The sequence below is a fragment of the Rhinolophus sinicus genome, linkage group LG03 (genome assembly GCF_036562045.2).
Source record: "Rhinolophus sinicus isolate RSC01 linkage group LG03, ASM3656204v1, whole genome shotgun sequence".
NCBI lineage: Eukaryota > Metazoa > Chordata > Mammalia > Chiroptera > Rhinolophidae > Rhinolophus > Rhinolophus sinicus.
This window is the reverse complement of record NC_133753.1, coordinates 125,710,992-125,731,761: the sequence shown is the minus strand read 5'-3', so window position 1 is coordinate 125,731,761 and position 20,770 is coordinate 125,710,992. Positions and strand designations below refer to the sequence as shown.

The 20,770-nt window shown below is 34.8% G+C and overlaps 1 protein-coding gene across 1 annotated transcript in view; it reads left to right on the top strand.

The window, feature by feature from the left end:
- Nucleotides 1-20,770, top strand: part of MAN2A1 (mannosidase alpha class 2A member 1) — a 166,038-nt gene that overhangs the window by 109,009 nt on the left and 36,259 nt on the right. The window contains exons 13-16 of the mRNA XM_019727767.2: nucleotides 7,268-7,433; nucleotides 8,687-8,905; nucleotides 10,203-10,325; nucleotides 12,864-12,978. Of these exons, the coding sequence (XP_019583326.2) occupies nucleotides 7,268-7,433; nucleotides 8,687-8,905; nucleotides 10,203-10,325; nucleotides 12,864-12,978 (623 nt within the window). The remainder of the gene's footprint in view (nucleotides 1-7,267; nucleotides 7,434-8,686; nucleotides 8,906-10,202; nucleotides 10,326-12,863; nucleotides 12,979-20,770) is intronic.

Below are 20,770 nucleotides of genomic sequence, written 5' to 3'. Positions count from 1 at the left end.
GTTGTTGTATTTTTCTTATTATTTTAAACATATGTACGTAATTTTTGTAGGTAGTATTTTACATCCAGAAGTATAAAAACTAGTTGCAGAATATTCTCTAATAACCCCAGAATTTAGAGGAAGTATCCCTGTTAATAGTTTAACTTCTCTTCTGCTAAATCTACTCTGCTGTTCAATATGTCTGCTGGGGTTTTCTTTTCTTTCTTTTCTTTTTTTTTTTTTCCTTTTTATGAAAGTTTATCTGAGCCAAACTGACGACATATGCCAGGGAGCAAGATCGCAAATGCGCCCATCTGCTCCGTTTTTAATTTCAAATATTCACACCTTTTGGATTTCATTTGGTTAATTTTTAATGTGTTTAATTTCTGTGGTAAAATTCTTTATCTTTTCATCTACTTTATTAATGTTTTCCTCTTTCCTCAGACATACTAATCATTATTTTAAAGTCTTATCAGGAAACTCCAATATTCCAATCATGTAGGATTATAATTCTTTTGTCTTCTTGCTGTTTAGTCATGTAGCTCTGTCTTTTGGTATGTCTCAGAATTTTATATTAAGTGCTAGACGTTGTGTATAAAATTTATGTATGGTCTAGAAAATATCTTCTTCTAGAGAGAGTTCACTCTTACTCCAATCAAAGGCTATGCTAAACTGAGGCTAATTCACTCAACTTCTTGTTCATCTAGTTCACCAAGTTTTCACCTAATAGCCTGGTATATTCTGTAGGCCCTATTTCCTGGTGGGTCTGAAATCTCATGAGATGTCTCTGCTCTACTTTTCAGAAGCTTTCTGTTTAGGTTTTAAACTCCCCTTTCTGTGCAGCACCCTGTATTTGGCAGATGGCCTGATGAGAAAAATCAAGTGTATACTTGAAGCTCCTAAGTACCTACCAAATGTTCTTTTGTCCCCTTTGTCCCCGTCATAATCCTTCTGTAGACTTTGTATGAGGCTTTGCATAGAACTCAGCCTCTCCCATGCTGAGAGTTGGCATGCCCCAGAGTTAAATGACCATGAAGGCAGCGCACTTCTCTGATGTTTTTACCTTATCCTTATCAGTTCTCTATTGCTTTCAAGCAGATGATTATTGTATTTTTTCAGTTTCTTCAGTTGGCCCATAGAAGTGAGAGCTCTTGTCTGTTGTCAGCTGTTCCACCTCTCCTGGAAACATCATTTATTTTTCAACTTCAATTTAATGAAAAAAAAAAAAAAAAAAAATGCCCACCCTTTTTTTCTACTTCAGTGTTTATATTTCTTTTGATTTGTAAGAGTACTTTACAAATTTCCTGAATTTGATTCTTTTATTTTTTATTCTTATTTAATCTTATTGTTCAAGTTAGAACAAGTTTTTAAGCTTTTGTTGTCAGATCTGTCAGCCTTTTACTTTGCTGTATTTTTCTGTTGCCCTTAGGAAGACCTTTTGTACCACAAATTATATATTTATTTATCCTACTAATTTTGTATCCTTTTTATGGTTTTAAACTTTTTAACTCATCTGGAATCAATCTTGGCATATTGTTTTAGTGCATGTTTAACCGTTTGTTTTGCCTGTCTGTTATTGTAGATATGTCAAAAGAAAATTTTTTTTTCACCCCCCTAATATCCCTTTCATTCCCTCACCTTTCTCCCAACAAAAGGATTTCAATGGGATTTTGCTTGGCATTGAATAAGATTCATGAATTAATCTTGAGAAAGTTGTCTTTTTTGCAGTATTTTAGTTTACTCACCTAGAATGGTATGATACTCCATTTATTGATTTTTACGTCCCTCAGTAAAGTTTCATCACTTTCTATATATACATTCTGCTCATTTTGTGTAAAATTAATTTTCTACTTTGAATGCTCTTCTGACTTAATTCTTTATCATCTTTCTACCTTTTTGAGTGTGTCATAGGACACTGTGCATACCTTTGTCTTATTACCTACCCTATTATATTGAATTTAATTATTTCTGTCTCTCTCCCTTCCTAGTCTATATGTACTGCCAAGACAGGGAGTATGTATTCATATTCATAAGTTTATGACTACACATACCAGGAAGTATCCTTCTCTCTGTCCTTTTGTTTATTGCTTTTTCGTTTAGCCATACACCATGTGTTTACTTTGTATGTGTGTATATTCTACGTGCCTGTGCATCTGTCTTTCTACACTCCTACTCCCCATGTTATCCAAACTCTTGTTTCAAGGTATATGTGTTATCACATGTGTGGTTTTGTTAATATCTTTCCTTTAGATTTGTTTTCCTTACCAAAAAGAAACAAACAAACAAAAAAAACATTTAAGGTAGCTCAGTGACCTGGGTTAATTAAAACATTCATTCCACCATCCAGTATGATTCATGTACCATGGTCCCTGGTTAGAATGACAGGAGAGTCTTGTGAAGGAATAGAGAGAAATTAATTGCTATTGAGATTCTACTTTGTGCCAAGTCTGAGCTATGTGATTTTCCAAATATTTTATCATTTAACCTTAACAACAATCTTGTCTCCTAATTTTATAGATGAGGATATTAAGGCTTAAAGAAATGAAACAATTTGTTTAAAGCCTCTCAAATTCCAAGTGCCATGGTGGGGTTGTAAGCTTGAATGTGTCTGATTTTAGAGCCCAGAAATCACAGAACTGAGTGTGATGTTTGAAGACCTGATATATCTCAAAAAGCCTCCCTTTGTTTTCATATCTGTTTTTTTTTTTTTTTTTTCCTGGTGGGTAATATGGTAAGCATTATGTTTTAAACCTACAAAACTAGGTGCACTACATTAAAAAAACTTTAAATCTAGAAATTGCAATTTTTGTAAACACATAAATCATATATCCATATTCAGAATACTGTATAAAGGTTATTACTCTTCTTTAAATTATGTTGCACTAATGAGGCTACTTAGGAAAATGAATATATTCTTGTTTGAAATTAATTTTTTATATGCTGTCATTGATTAAGAATCAGACAAACTGAACTCTAGTCTTTGCTTTATTCTTATCTTTCTCTGTGATTTTGAATCTGTCATTTCCCCCATCTTTGCAAAGGGATTAATTACATATCTTGTTGACCTTAAAAGCATTTTTTGAGGAATTGAAATAATCAAAATAAAAATGATCTGATAGAACTGTAGAGGCACGCACTGGTGTGTGTTATTTATAAATGACAAATTGTCCTAGTGGGATTTTGTGCATTACTCATTCATCAACTATTTATTGAATGCTATTCTGTTTTTAGGTACCGTGCTAGGCACATGCAGTTAACGATTATTTTTATTTAACCTAGTATTTCCTTAATTGGCTTTAAACTGCACTCACAGGGGACTTGTAAATATTTTTCATTTTTATCTTCCTTACACAGTCATGAAAATATGTAGTTTTAAAAAATGTATCCTTGAATGTTGTTTTTGTTTATCTCATGCAGGGAGATCATAAGATGAACTCCTTAATGTATATTGCAAGAGTTTTGCTATCCCAATGTTCAAGTTTATAAATTTTTTTCACAAATATAATATACATGAAACATAAATAGGTTTTTGTTCTTCTGGCTCTTTCTAAAGAGAGGGGCTCTGTGGGGATCTTTGGCATCAGTGAGGAGAAAGTTATTCTCCTATGAACTTAGAACTAAGGGAATCTCCAGAGGAAACCTCAGCTGTCAAAAATGTCCTCATGAGCGTAGCCTGTAAGTAAAGTGGTTAAGAAGGTGGCTTTGGGGTTAAGACTGGGTTCTAAGCCCTGCTGTGTCACTCTTAGCTGGGTGTGAGCTTCGGCAACATACCTAACCTCACTGAACCTCAGTTTCTTTATCTCTTTGGAGAGAAGGATAAAAGGCCGTATCTTGTGGTTGCCCGTACAACCCAGAGGACTGGGCCTGGCATATGGGAAGCTCTCTGTGAGTGATAATGCCAAGGTTACTCTGACCAAATGGCACATTCCTTGCACTCTACCCTTTGTCCAGTCCTAGATGGAAACCCGTGTGGTCCTCATGAGCAGTGTATTGCTCATAGCAGGCGCTGATTAGATTTGCCTCAGAGAGAGGACTTGGATTGCCCCAGCTGTCTGTCTTAACATAACATGAATCATTTCTACAAAAGGGATGAGGGAATTCTAAATATACTCAATCTTGATAGAATCTTCAAGGACAGAACATGTTTACAATGGAATTACAGTTCTTCCATAAAGTGATTCCCAGTTTGACATGAGCATGCAAATGGCCTTGCATATCTCTCTCTTCCTTTTTCTCCCAAAGTAGATTATCGTCTGCCCTCTAATCCTGTTGGCAGGTAACCTGTGAGTGCTTTGTCTTCATGAGGCGAGGGCCTGTCCTTGTATATGGAGAACTGAGATAATTGCCCATAACCCCAAGTTGTGGGGCCTTGGTATCATAATGAGAACTAGGAGTCTGGACGGGACTTGGTGACAGATGATATGTAGGAAGTTAATGCAAATGTGGGGGGGGAACTGGGGAAAGAAGTTCTGAGCTTCCTGTACAGCTACTTCCAAGGTAAAAATAGAAATTAACTATCCCCATTTTCAGGCTATAAATGTTACTCTTTTGTTTTTAGTATGGATCAACTGTTATCAATTTTCAATAAATGAGCATGATATTATTGTAGGATGATGAAACTAACTCATTGATTCCATTCACAACTGCAGGGCTTAAAAGGGCTTATGTTTGGGGATATTGGTAGTATAACAAATGTTTGACTAGCAAACATGATGGTGATAATGAAAATTTATTTTGTGATGGTGTACTTATTTCCAAAGGAAACATACTTCATATACAAGCATGCTTCCTCTGTACTCTACTTAAAATGTACATAGATGAGAGTTTATGTGTGTCAGATAAATTTGGGCTATGGTCCTCTTGAAGAACACGCTGTGAATCTCTAATTATGTTAAAAAATTATTTTCTTAGTGTAGCATTATACTCATATACTCTACACATTTAGTTTTTGAATAGATTCCTGGCATGATAATTACATAATCATTCAGTACAGTAGAAACATCATCATGGTCAAATACTAATTAGCTATTAAAATGAAACAAAACAGAACCTAGTTCACAGCTTCTTATAAAAAGTGATTTAATATTGTACGAAATGAAATGTATGGTCAAAATTATTATTTGCTTTATATGTGAGTCATTTGTTTTTTCCTATGGGAAGGAAATCAGTGTTCTGGATGCTTGTTACCCAATTTATTGCTTGGGCGCACGTTACATTTTATTATCAGAATCTTTATGACCAGTCCTGTGTAGTGGAGCATCCAAAGAACTTGCCAGTGGGAATTCTAGGCTCAGTACCAGGATGTGCCTCCGGGCTTTTGCAGAATTAGGAGACTGGTCGAAGTCTTCAGACTGTATCTTCTAGAGTTTTTCACATACTAGCTCTATGCCTCTGGGAACAAAGGGTTCAGTAGTACATCATTCATTTCTAGGATGCTGATTTGAACATCTTTGTTGCTGAGGATGAGTGACCCTCAGCTATTTCTCTTCCCCAGTGCACCTTAGGGGTATAATACAGTCCTGTTAGTAACAGTGAATTCTGGCTGTTGTGATTCTCCAGTGTGTTTGTGATGGGAGAACAGCCAGATGAAATGCAAGCTGTAGGAGGGTTTAAATAGGTTGATAGATCCCTTAGGTAAGTCTGTTAAGCATACTTCTCAAGCATACCCCTCACTCTTCTTGAGAATTGCTTCTGTGGATAAAATGGGATCTTACCTAGTATTAGGAGATTTCAGTGGCCTTTGTAAATATATTTTGACTATGTGGCGTCAGCTGCTCTTCTCTCACATACATCAGGAATCTCAATTATTTCAGAATATTATTTCAATCATAAGTGCTTCTCCTGATAAACAGTTTATAAGCCAAACAATTTATAGATTTCATGCTCCATCCCCTTTCTTTATCTCTGTGCCTACTTATTGTCCTTTGCTTTAGGTTAGGCCACTGTAGGTCTTAATTTTATTTCTTAATGAACAATTTTTTAATGCAGTTGAAATATACAGGACATGTATGTAGGATAAAAAGGCATTACTAGGCTTTCTGATGCACTAAATAAACGATGCTATCTCACTACCCAGTTCTATGTTCTTGCAATTAAAAAATTATATAGGAAAATGATATATTTCAGATCATGAAAATAGTCATTAATGAATCAGTGAGTTATATTATTGGTTAGATATCATCTTGAAATATCCTTTGATAAATTGAAGATAATATGATGCAAATTGGTTATACAGTAAAATCACAAATCTTGCACAGGCTGCAGATTTCATGAAGTCTGTGACATGGTCTAGAATATTACTACTCACAGGTAAAGTCATGAAACAATGAGGAACTGGCAAAGTTGTGCTACTGAGAAAACCAAGGATGTTAGGTTCTTCAACTGAGAGTTATTTAAATGTCTAAGAATTGAAAGAGGACTTTAGGAAAAATGATGAAGTCCTTGACTTTTTTGTTGTTGTTGTTGCAAATGTAGTTATGTTTAAAACCATCCTGTAAAAATTAAATGTTGCATGAAGGATGTCATAATGTGCTAGTATAAAATATTGTTGGAAAAACTCTGCCCCAAACCCCAGTTCATTAATTTTTTGTTCATTCTAAACATTACACATAGTTGTAAATATTGCCTAAACTTATTTGAATAGTTTTTGTTTTCCTTTTTCTAGCGAGGTCCCAATCAAACATTTTTTAACTATTATTTATTATCACATTTTAGCCTCTATTTTCAGTAGATTCACTTCACATGACCTTTTTTCCAGAACCAACAAATTCTTGGATAATAAGGGCCTCCCGTATATGAAATACACATGTGAATTATGTGATTCTACATGTGTAACCATGGATTTTTGCTGGTCTAAAATAAATATCAGAATTTTAATTGAAATTAATTATGGCTAAATTGCAACCAGACAATTTATGTATTTTCTTATTCAGCGAGATTAATCAGGGATCAAGATATTACTTGTATAGAGCTGATTCTTTTAAACAGATCAATAAAACCATATATATATAGGTCATTTTCTGGGACATGGAAATAACTTCATTACAATTCTATTAATGTCTTCCATTTGTATAACATTTTATTCTTAGAAAGAAACATTATTTCATTACCCTCTGTTTTGTGCAGTATTTGTGGTGATGAAATTGCCTGTTCTCCAAGTTTTACCAGAATGTTCTTTATAATTATTTCAAACGTGTTGATTCTATGACTATGAGCTAAGATCTTACAAATAGCATTAAAGAACCAAAAGTATTTTGAGTCCCCAGTAGTGAAGCAGCTGTTTTTGCAGGTATATTGTGGTCTACAATCCTTTAGAACAAGAGCGAAACTCACTGGTCTCAGTCTGTGTGAGTTCCTCCGCAGTACAAGTGTCCTCCGCTTCTGGAAAGCCTGTGGAAATTCAAATGAGTGCGGTTTGGGATACAGCAAGTACTGTTTCACAGACGGCCTACGAGGTATGTTTTTGCCATAGAATTTAAAGAGGCATTATTTAAAAAACATAGCCAGTATATAATTTATATATGTATGCATGGTCCCTGGGGCTGTCAAGTTGGTGTATGTGAAATGGTTAAAGTTGTAAGTACCAGAGGATTTAACTGGCCAGTTAAGTGACACTAAAGGAAAATAGATCCCGTGTTTCCCAAAATATTAATATCTTTGTTAGTATGTATATTGTATGTTATTATGAGTACATGTTATTAGTATGTTCATTGTATATTTTTGTAAGTATGCTTAATGTAACTTTTTCACTTTGTTGTAATAAAGTGATCATTACTCAGTTTTGAAATTTTTTTGTCCAACTCTTACTGACAACTGTGCATACTGAAATTGAGATAAATAATCCATCTAAATAACTTTGGATACTTTTAACTTTTATTGCAAAGGTGACATAATATATCATGAAGACTTTTTAAAATAAGTAAGATGCTTCCTCTCCCCGATATAGTTATGGAAAATCTGGGCTCAACTAATAGACATTGGGGGGAAATTTCTTAAAATAAGCAATGTTAAACTGAATCTTGACCTCATTAGAAAGGTTAAATGAACTTTGAGAGTCTGGGGTACAATTTTAACTGCACAGCCCTAAGCTAGGAACTCTTTTAAAAAAAGGAGATTTACTTCCGCTTGTTAAAAGCCATTGCTGGCTGCCCTTCATAATCCTTCAGGTAGAAATGAAAAGTGTAATCCAAGTTTTGTTCACATGTTACAGGAAACACCATCTAGAAAATGGAACAGTAGCTCCTGGAAAGCAGGGGTCTTGTCTTACAGTGCGTGCATCCTCTATGTCTGTTTCCAGCGTGTGCTAGATCCCAAGCATTCGATGGCTGGTGTTGACTGAACTACTGTGCTTGATATTTATATTATTATATTGACCATTTTTACTTTTAATGTACTGCAATACAGTATTGTAAAAAGATTCCTAATAATTAGGAAAAATCATTGTTCACAGTAAGTCCTTACCTTCACCGAGAATTTCTCTCTCTGAGCATCCGTTAAGAGCACTGTAGGACAATTGAGGATTGGGTCCCCTGAATAAACTGAGATGTTGATACTCTACCTCTAGGTTATCAAAACATATTTATAGAAGAGTATTATATTATCTTTTTAAATAGTGTGGTAGTTTGTTGTTTTCACTAGAAGTTTAAATGTTTTTCCTTTCAGTAGATTACATTTTTCTTTAATAAATTTCCTCCTCTGTCTTTTAAAGATCTCTTTCCTAGCACAGATGCCACCATTAGGACTGAAAGTGTATACGATTTCAGAATCAACAACTTCAAATCCACATTTAGCTGAATACGTCCTGTATAATGGTAACATAGAAAATAAAGGAATTTTCAACATGAAGAATGTAAAAAGCACTGAAAAAGATATAACTCTAGAGAACTCCTTTATTAAGCTTCAATTTGGTCAGTCTGGGCTTTTGGAGGTATGTTCTGAATAGTTCTGAAATTCATGGAAGACATCATTTTATTATAATATGTGCAAGTTACTTATGCTAAGGGGAAAAAGTCTATGCAAATAGTTTGCGAGAAAGGATGACTGAGCAGTATGAACCTTCTGGTCCATAGTGACCACTTCTTCTTCACAAGTGTGGCCTGTGTGGTTGGTGCTGCTTTGTGAACTGTTAGTTACTGATCAACAGATAAATATGAGGTCTGACAATTAAGTTCGCGAACTCATCCTAGAAAAAGTGCTACATACCTCATTGCTGAGAGTATCACTATGGTCATCTTCGAAGGAATGACTCCCTTTGGGAAGCTATGCACCAATGCCAGCTCGTAGTCCACCCTTCATGGGAATTTTGGAACTCTTTTTCTGGAATGGCCATCAGAGCTGTCGTTGTATTACTGTAGATGTGCTGAATGTCATTAAAATGCCTTCCTTTCAATATTTCCTTTATCTTCTGGTAAAGAAAGAAGTCATTGGGGGCCAGATCAGGTGAGTAGGGAGGGTGTTACAATACAGTTATTTGTTTATTAGCTAAAAACTCCCTCCCAGACAGTGTCGTGTGAGCTGGTGCGTTGTTGTGATATAAGAGCCATGAATTGTTGGCAAAAAGTTCAGGTTGTCTAACTTTTTCATTCAGCCTTTTCAGCACTTCCAAATAGTAAACTTGGTTCACTGTTTGTCCAGTTGGTACAAATTCATAATGAGTAATCCCTCTGATATCAAACAAGGTTAGCAACAGCATTGCAACAAGTTTGCGAACTTAAGTGGCAGACCTGTATAGAAACTATCACTTTAGAAATGTTTATGGAAACTTCTAAAACAATTTGACATGTAAATTTTTATGCCTACTGAATCTAATAATAAAAGATATGAGTGTATATTTGGTATATCTTTTCAAATTTAATTTTTCTGGTAATTCACTTTTATTGTACTTTACAAAACATTGGAAAATGTTTCGCATATTGGAAATAAAATGCATATTGGAAATTTAAAAAATAAGCTTGCTTCTTCACTACAGAAAGTTTGAGAAGCACTGGTCTAGATCTCTTGTATATCTCTTTCTTCCTTGAAGAGTGTTCTGACTTTTTGTTTCTATTGTGAAGGTTTTAAATTCTTAAGCTAAGTATAAATTTCTGGGTGTTCATCTTAGAATTGTGAATATTAGACTATTAGCATTTTTCAATCTATTTTTTTTAAATCGACATATACATAAAACCAGATGCAACATCATTAATATTTCAATAGTGAGTTGTCTTTAAAATTTTTATGTTTAGGAGATAATAAATAAAGAAGATGGTAAACGTCATGAAGTAAAAGTACAATTTTCATGGTATGGGACCACAAGTAAAAAGGACAAAAGTGGTGCCTACCTCTTCTTACCTGATGGGGAAGCCAAGGTAAGTTGCTGAGCTAAGTTATTCTAGAAAAATAGATTGCCTACTGGGCCATTTTTCTTCTGAACTTTTTTTCTATCCTTGACTGAAAATGTAGTATATGCAAATTTTGGCACCTTCTGAGAATGCAGAAAACAATAAAATGTACCAACTATTTCATAAGCCTGTGAAAGCCACCATTTTGATTTATTGTCTTTTAATTTATACATATCCCTTTTTCCCCAATTTTCAAGTTTGTCTTACTGCATTACATATGTTTCACTGTGACAATGCTCACAATCTGATATATTCTTCAAAAACAATTTTAATACACACTATTGTGTGTAAAAACTTTCAGGTATAAGATGAATAAGGTCTGAGAGTCTAATGTATAACATGGTGACCGTAGTTGATAGCTATATTGTATAATTGAAATTTGCTAAGAGAGTAGAACTGAAATGTTCTCACAAAAAAAAAGAAAGTATGTCTGTGTATGTGTTTTTTAAAAAAAAGAATTTCCTACTATTGCATATGTACACTTTCTGCCAATGCTTTACTACAGTGACATTATGATAAGCTTTTTTTTTTTGTAGCATTTTTTTAATCCTGAGAATAACTTTTTAGAAGAGTCATTTTGTGTCAGTAGCTGAGGCCTTTTAAGGTTTTCAATATGTACTACTTATCTTCCCTCTAGAAGGCCTGCATCTTCACTCCCACCAGCGTTTTTTGAGAGTAGCTCTCTAGTATACCATTCCAAGTACTGAGAATTAGCCCTGCTAAAAGTTTTACCTGTAATAATATGTAAAAAATATTTTAACTGTTAACATTTTTGTGATTATTAGTGAGCTTAAACTTTTATACATTTATCTTTCATGTTTCTTTTGTGGGTTTTTATTTAAGTTCTTTGATCATTTTTTTATTGGTATGTCTTATAGATCTGTAAGTATTCTTTACATGTGGTAAATTAATCTTTTTTCCTATATATTGCAAAATTTTTTCAATGTTTGATTTAATTTGTTAACTTTTTATTTTATTTTTCTGTCACAGTGGTGTTTAATTTTTGCACGGTCAATTCTGTGTTTGTTTTTTCTTTAAATTTCCTCCCTTTGCTTTTATACTTAAACAGGCTTTCTCCACTTCAAGATAAGTTAAATATTCTCCATATTTTGTTGCATAGGAACCTATCTCCTGCAAATGTTACTTTTGTTCTACAATGTAGAAAAGCCTGTTAACCAAAATCAAACATAGATTTTAAGGAATTGTGTAGGCCGCACTAAGGATTCTAGTTTTTTTGTTGTTTGTTTTGGTCTTTTTAAATCAGTGAGGAATTAAAGGTAAGCCACAGCTCATAGTAGGCATTCCAGAACGTGCAGTGATCCTAAGTATAAGCTATTATCAGTTTGTTCTTACTTAACAGCTTTTGTTATTGGCCAGGCATTTTGTTTTGATTAACTATTCTTATACTTAAAAAAAAAGTAGCTGTGCTATGGATTATGCACAGATAGTGGTAATTAATTTCCGTAAAATTATCTTTAAATAGTTCTAATATTAGATAGGAGGACAAAGAGAATTACCGTATGTTTACAAAGAGAAAATTAAAGAACATCAGGGAAAGATACCACTGGGTGTATCAGAAAAAGGCAGGAGCCCAGATATCACCATCCCAGGTTTCATTCTCCTCCCTTACTTTCTAGCTATATGGTAAGTAAGTACACGAATTTTGTAAACTATTAATTTCAGGGTATTATTCTCTGGCCAAAGAGGTAAATTTGGAAGAAAATTACACAGTTCTGGAAAATCTTATGCTACTTAAGTAGCTCACATTGCAAGCCTAGCTTTTTATGCTATTGTTGAACTTTGCAAGGTGTGTAATACTTAAGAAAATATAACTCTTCATAAATGCTTTAAATTTGTTCCTATGTCACATAAGTTACATGTTTTAGTCCCATATTTTTTTGAATCTAGATTCTAAATAATGAAAACTGAACCAGTAGTTGCCATAGTTTTTTCCAAGTTTGTGAATTTGCTTTATATTCAGGTAGTTCCTTCAAGTTAAAGGGCAGTATATTTATAGAGTAGTAAACCTAACCGTGTTTAAACTATATTTCTGAATCCTGTGTCCTGTTTGTTCAGATGACTCCCTGTGGTCAGCCCTGCCATTTGACCCGACCCCTGACACATTAGGGGGCCATGGATATAATAAATTTTTGCCTGGGAAAATGTCACCGCTGTATAAAGATTGTTCTTTCTAATAAATACCGTATGGACAATACAGAAGAATTTTAATTAGAAATTTTTATAGCTGGGAGGAATATTTGTAGATCTAGGCCAATCAAGTTGCACACATTTTTATTTTCTATTTTCAACAATTTTTGTATAACGAAAAACCTTATGTTCAATGTTGATAGCAAGTGTATATTCTGATACTTTGTAAGGTTTGGTTTTTACTTGAAATTACAAATGTCAGGTGATCTATGTTTGCCATTTTGGAAACTAATAAACATTTTTTGGAAAAGTTAAAAGCCAAAATATTTTTTCTTAAAAATGTCATTTCTTCCTCAGCCCTATGTTTACACAACATTGCCCCTTGTCAGAGTGCAACGTGGAAAGTTTTATTCGGATGTGACTTGCTATTTTGAACATGTGACCCATAGAGTCCGACTGTACAACATACACGGTAAGAAAACAGAGAGACACAGTTGTGAAACGTGTACACTGGTGATTGAATTCTTGCTTTTCTTGTGCTGTTTTTAATAAATCAGCAATTGAGTTTTGGAGATGATATAGTCTGTTTAATCTTGACATCCTACTTATGTAATTTAAAATATAATATTTACCCTTTGATAATCAAACATGGTAAAACATGTAACTCTCCCTACATATACATGTTTCTTTTTTTTTTTCTGTATATCTTCTCTTTCTTACTGCAATATTTGTCTTAGTCATGAGCTCATTAACTGGAAACTTTATTTCTAAGATCTAAAAACAATGTTGTTTTTATTTTATAGAATGGAAATTATGTCAAATAGAGCTTCCAGTTAGTGGGAGACACACAAACGTGTGTGCACGCAGCCTGCCTTAAACATAGATTGTATTGCAATAGCAGGTATCACTGGAATTTAACTATAAAAGAATGTTCTACACGAGTTCTGTCTGCTTACAACTCTTTAGCTGTTAAAAGTATTAAATCAGGGAATCGTTTACCACTTTTAGGACCGTGTTAAGCAGCATCTTTATTAATCAAGTGGTAGGAAACAGCCTTTGATCCCTTCAGGAACTTCAGTGTAGGCATTAGCACTGGGCCTTCCATAGGGTCTGGGTAGAGCTGTGGTTCCCAGACACTGTCAGAATTGTACAGTCATGCTGGCTGGTTTTGAATTCAGTGTTTTGAGAATGGAGTACTTTTCCGACTACACATTTAATCCTAGTCACCAGGCGTTTACCAGGTTCCCAGGTATCACCTCTCTTAGAAAAGGACCTTAGGAAAAGGCCACTTTAAATTTTTCTTTGCTCTTAGCTAAGCTGAAAAAATTAGAAAAGGAAAAATATTTTTTCCAGAGTCTTCAAACAAGTAGACAAAAAAGCACTATTTAAAATAATGATAAAATGTATGGGCAGGCACTGTTTACTTTCTACATGTTATTGGGAAGCAAAGAGTACTGTGTTCATGGAATTTATTAGCTGAAGTTTAGTTTTCTAATTTCAGTGTCTAAATTTAATTTTGCTTTTATTTCTTTTTTTGTTTTTTTTTTACTACAAATTTCATTAATGTTTGCCTCTTGCTAGCATTTCAGGTATGACAAACTTTATCATGTGACTTCTTAGGTCATAATGTGATATATTTTCAGCATAACTCGTGATTTGTATGTTAAATCAAAAACTAAAAGGCCTTCTGAAAGATGGGAAAAGTTATAATAGATGCTAATTTTGTGTTCTAAATGTGACTTCCACAGTTATCTGCAATCACTTTGCTACCTGTAAGAAAGTCTATAGTTCTGAAATAATTTTTCATTGAGTTTCCCCAAACCTCTCATAAGTCAGAAACAATGTTTTTGACCATCCATCCCTTTGTACTCTTGCATAAGCCATTGTTTAACATCTTTGAAAGCTCTAAAACTACATTTTCAGCTATGGCCAAAGGTTTCACTTTACAGATAGAAAATAGCATTGTCATACAGGGGATGCACTTACCTACTTTTCAATTTGCTGAAAACTATTGTTTTTCTTTAAATGGAAAAGTTCTTCCTTGAGTATAGCACAGTGCGCTTTGTCACAGACCTGTGTCATCAGTTGGCTTTACCATTGTTTTTCATCAGTTACACCAGGGGTGCCAAAAAAATGTATACACGTGACTTGTATTCGTATTTTGTTATCGGTATATATTGAGTATTACAATTTTAATACAGTTTTTTTTTTCTTTCTTAAAATGCGCATACATTTTTTGGCACCCTCCATATTTAGGGATAGACTGTTTCTCAGAGTAAATGCTGAAGCACCGCATCAGGAAATTCCACCTCCTCAAGTATATTTGCTTAATTGCTTTTGCTTTTATTTGCTTCTGTTACTGTCACTGCAGCTTCTTATTTTTTTGGGTTTTCCAGGAGATGTAGATCTCACATCAAAGGATGGTTTCTATAAATTAGAGGGCCCCTTTCTGCTGCTGTGGCTGTAAGTTAGCTTGCCATCATAACCCTGTGTTCGAATTGGAAATTAATAGGCTCCAACTTGCCTGTTTACTTATTCCGACAAACTAATAGAACTAATTAAAACTAATACTTATTTTTGTCTCTTCTTCCCCTCTCCTCTGGGCATCAGAAATGCCCAGTAGCTGACTAATAGCCCTTTCACAGGAGCAGGGGCCACTGAAATTTAACTGACTCCTGGCCCTCCATGGTGGCAGAAGTGACTCTGATTAATCAGTGAAGAAATAGAGGTTGTTCTGAACAGGGCATTTAGAGTATGAGCATAACGATAATAATAAATACACGCGTAGACTCAGGTTGCCTCTGGATGTCTCAGTGGGTGAAATAAATGAGTGAAGCATTTTTGTCCTGATACTTGTTTTTTGTAGCTTGAAAGCAGAAAGCTTCAGAACCTTGTAGGAAATAACAGATAAGTAATTTAGGTATAATTTGAGGTTAACTTAGAGTGCTTCTCCAGATGTATTTTACTGTGCTTGCTTGGATTGGACCTGAAACCAGCATATATAGCTATTTGAAGCGATGTATCCGTCTTTTTTCTCTCTCTCTCTGTCAAGTCCCAGAGCACTTTTTTTTTTTTTTTTTTTCCCAACCTGAAAGTAGTTGGTGGGAGATGGATGGAGATACCAGAGCACCTGAAAGGCTTTCTTCCAAACTATGTACCCTTCCAAATTTGTATTTGAGCCTGTCTAGACAAATTTTCTCCTCCTGGAAAAAATAAACCCAATTGTGGAGATGGATCTTTTCCTCCATAGCCTCCATGACCCACTTCCATTTATCCTTTTCTTTCATACATCATTGCGTGAGGGCGCAGGTTGTCTGGATCCTGGCTCACTGGAGTTTTAATTAAATCACTAATCAAGGTCTGTGAGAAAGCTGAGAAGTCTTCTGAGCTTTTTGACTCTCTAGGCATTCAAGCTACCTTAGAGGGGTTTGGTTATGCTGCGTCAAAGCATCTGTGCTAAGGACTTGAAAGCCTTTAGTGTTTTCATCTTTGGCCTCATGCAAACCAGGCATCTGGGTGATTGATCAAAATGCATAAACAGAATGTGGCTTCTCATCTTAGGTGCAGAGAAAACTTCAGCCAGTTTCCATGCTTTTGCAGATAGTTTTTGGTTTAATATTTCTTAACAAAAATAATTATTCTCGAATGTAACTTATTAAACTATTTCTGGATATATGCTGATTTTGCCCCCTCTAAACTGACCAGATACATTCATTTGGATGAGTATTAATGATTAGAGCCCGTTTGTTGTTAGTGTCAAATTTATGATCCAGAAAGAAATGGAAGTTTCTTGTGATTACATACTGTAATTGTATTAGTTTACTAAACCAGTTAGTGATACAAAATATTTTACTATCTCTCAGCAACAAAAGAAACAGAAAATGATTTAATATTATGGATTGTCTGTCTTTATTGAGTGTCTCTGTTAAACCTTTCAAATTTAATTTACTTGAAACAATCGTTTAAAAAACTAAAGTAATGCAAACCTGACAAAATATCCTTAAATTCCTCAGTCTCTTTTTTTTTTTAGTTACTCTTTGGCTCTTTTCTCCCCAAAGTAACTTTGCCCAAATTAAGTCTCAGGAAGAAACAAAATCAAGAACAAAATCAAACAATACTTCCCAAATTATAAAAACTGTATAAGACTCTGTTTCTTTAACTATAGAAAGACCAGGTGGTCAGTTAGGTATAGGCATCAAGAGTCATTATTGATCTTGAAACAAACTGAATTGGAGGCCTGGGTTCAAATGTGACTCCTGGTTTTGTTTTGGGTTTGGTATTTAACTTTAGCTTCTCTATTTGCGTTCGCTCCAGATAATGAAAATAGTAAGAGGTGCCGTTTAAAGTCCTTTTAACATCACTTGAGCTCTTAAAAAGCCCTGTGTTTTTCTTTTCATTATCACTCAAACATCACATTCAAAAGATTTCTAGAAATATTAAATTAGAGGAAATCTTATGCTCACTAGCTTTAAAAGCTCCAAAACATAGAGCAATGTCAGAGATTTCTAATGAAACATAATGTTTGGCCTTATATCAGGTTGAATAAGAAATCCATTTCATGGTGACAATATTTAATGAATGCCCTTTGGGAACTATTTTATGATTTCTAACAGATTATTTAGTTTGTAGAAAATAACATTTTTCTGGGGGAAAAGATGGGAGAGGTGAGGATTGTTACTGTAGTGTAAACATCTTTCATTATGTTGAAGCTTTAAATATTACCAGGAAGGCTACTTTAGTTTTGCCATTAATCTTGGATTAGAAGATAGAATATAATACAAGCAGAAGCCCCTGTGTCCCCCTGTGTTATATTTGATACCGTACCGTCACAGAAAGTACACACCTTGTAGTGACACAATGATCAGTAAGTGACATTTGCCAGCTATGGCTTCATTTATCTTCAGAGCCGTAATTATTAGATTTTCGTGCCCTAGTTTTCTGACATCAACAGCCACTTTGAAGAATTAGGTTGCTATGGGTTACCAATGTGTCTTGTACATTTTCACTGGCACAAGGTTCAGGTTCCAGATCTGTTATATACCTTCAAGGTTTATCACTCACTCCGCCTCCCCTCCCCACCAAGACTATGTTCTCCTAGGCAGGTGTTTGTGAGCGAGTGAGGGAGTGAGTGTGTAAACCATGTTTCAACCCTTAGGAGAAATATCTTAAATGCAATACTTTTGCCTGTTTTCCACCAACATATTATAAGAGGGCTGTATGTAATGGTTCTTGCTAAAAGAAAGCAAATAGCCTAGAGGTAAAATGTAATGAACTGCCATCAAAAAGTATGGAACAAAAGACTTTCCTTTGGCTGAAATGACTTATAATTTCCTTGCATGGACATATTTAGCAGTCAAAGAGAGGTTAGTTAATTTTTTTCTGTCTTGAATATAGAGCCTAAATAGAGTCATAATACGATCCTGGACTTTTAGAGAGTCAAAATGAACTTCATCTAGTTAAACATATAAGAGAATCATATTGAAATTAAAGATCCAAATCCTTAGTTTCACCTGTAAGCAAACTCTAGTGACCTTGACTTTGGTCTTTATTTTCTTAAGGACTCCATTACTTAAACTATAGAAAGACTAGATGGGCAATCAGGTGTAACCATCTAAGAGTCTTCACAAAATTTGGTATCACATACAGTCTCTCTGGTGCTTGACTCCCTGCTTCTACATTCACCTCCTTAGGCTGTTTGAATCTGGGGTTCCCATCACTGGAGTCCTCCCACTTGTAAACAAGGTCTCAGAGCTTCACTGAAGTTTTTATTTCCATAAAAAGATTCATGAGGATATTTAAAGGGCTTGCAATCAATGTCTCATTTTTTCCCAAGACTACGTTCCGTATTTAGTTTGATTTAAGAGTAAAAAGTATTAAGTAAGTTATGGGTAGGCAGACTTAGGTAATTAAGACATTTTTTGAATATCATAATATGCAATTGACTGCTAAGGATTTTTTTTTTCCTGTTAATTGGAACTTTTAAAAATTGAAATAAGGTGCTATGTGTCGAATCTGATTATTCCCTATAGGCATGAAAGCGAAGGTTATTTTAAGGAACTACAAGCACATTCTGGTTACACAAAATCAGAACTCAGAGGTTATCTTGGGGGCTGACAGCAGCTGCTGCTTTAAAGGCTTCTTAGCAGGGGAACTGCATCCCCACAAATGTGTTCTAAACTCTGATGAAGGGCACAGGGATGGGAGACCCAGGGGGAAGTGTGATGGTTAAGAGCTCAGACTCTGGAGTTAGCCCACCTGCATTTCATTCCCAGCTCCCGTCCCAGCTCTGCCGCTTACCAGCTGTTTCATCTTGTCCAGGTTATTAACTGTCTGGCCTCGGTTTCATCCTGAAAATGGTGACAATAATAGTCTATTTTACAGGAGTGTGGGAGGATTAACTGAGTTAACATACCTAAAGCCTGGCACATACTCAGTGTTGTATCTCCTTAAGAGGACGTACAGGCCAGATGCGTTAGTCAAGTATTACGAGAGAGTGGTCATTGAGGGTTGGGGGAGTTGGGGAAATTGGGGAAGATTTGATAAGGAATAGAGTTGTAGAGATGCCAGGTCTTGGAGAAATGTCACTTGACTGGGCAGAAAGGAGGAAAAGAATATCATGAAGCATGAAATGGGTTTGGTTAGATGAAATTCCCTTGTTCCTGGAAGAATTTGAAGAACATGGTGACTATTACATATTTTAAAGTTGACATCTAGTTCTCTTACTTTTCTTTCAGTATTTTATTTTATTTTTTGGGTTATATTTCAATATTTTAAATTGTCTTTGTTCAGCACCCAGTGGAGTTAGGGTGGGTGAGAGGTATGCTAATTATGTGGGAAGGCGTTTGTTTGTTTGTTTTAAGTTGGGAGAAAGAATAGTGAAAGTGGGAAAAGGAAGAAGCACGTGCCTCCATGGCAGGTCCGTTTCAGGCAGATCCGCTTGAGGAATGAGAATCTATGGAATCCGAGCTTCCTGACTAAAGGCACCTTACAAAGGAGTGTGTTTGAGAGAAGAGGAAGTAGGTGAGTTCAGAATGACTGTCAGTGTGGAGGGTATGAAAACAGACCATCCTGATTGTTCCAGAATTCTTCTGTCCCTTGTCCTAGACCAGCCCATAAAGCTGGATTATGGGGGAGGTGACAGAAGGCTCTGGGGTTCTGAGCTGTTTTATTCACTTTCCAAAAGAAAGGCTTTTAGACCTGTCTCTTTGGGATTTGAAAACATACAGAGGGTGCCAAAAAAAAATGTATACACGTTTTAAGAAAGGCAAAAAACTGTATTAAAATTGTAATGCTCAATTTATACCGATAACAAAAGATGAATACAAGTCATATGCATACTTTTTTTTTTTTTGGCACCCTTGGTATATTACTGATGTAGGTGTTGTTTCCTCCAAACAGAGCTTCCAAAAACCCTGTTTCTTAAAATCAGTGTTTATGTGGGGAGAAAAAAAGATAGCTTCCCAGTTTTGTAGTGTATTTTTCAGTTATTAGGCCTTCTTCAAGTATGTCACACTTAACTGTTATAATCTTTAACCAAACTTTGCAGTCCATATGACCAAATGTTATAGCTTTCCTAGTCTGCATTTACCTTATGCCATTGTGAGAATTACTGACATGAAAAGCATAAAATATGTAGATTAGTGCCTAGCTTATTGTAAATTCATCAGTAAGTAGTGGTAGTTATTTATCCAGCGTTTTATAAGTAAAAGAAAGTGGTACATCATCGTTTTCTTAAATTTGAGACTTGTAATGAAATTTACTAAAATTTGTATTCATGAAAGCAGATGTTGAAATTTTCACTTGTGGAGAAATAATCAATGTGAACATTTACAGACCCAGAAATCTGCAAGTACCTCAGAGGATAAATTAGATCTTATAATGGATGATAAGTTGAATAAGTCAACATGGAGAAAAAGGTCATCCACTTGTGGGAATTATTACCATTTTTATTTTCAGTACTTTCAGATATGAATGCAGTTTTTAAAAAATATAGTCATGATATTTGATTTTTAGAAACATCTCCATATTGACCTACTAAATTTATCGTTGTTGTGAGAATTGTCATTCACCTAAATGTTCTGAACTGAGCATTAAAAACTGTAAGTGTAGACTCCCAGTTAAGTTGGATAAGTTCACAAAAACATCACAAAAGTAAATACATAGTGGGAAAGGTATTTTTATATTTTTGATTATTTAAATACAAAATAAAATACCCCCAGAATTGGGGCGGGGGATATTAAAAATTAGAACCCCTGTTTTTTACG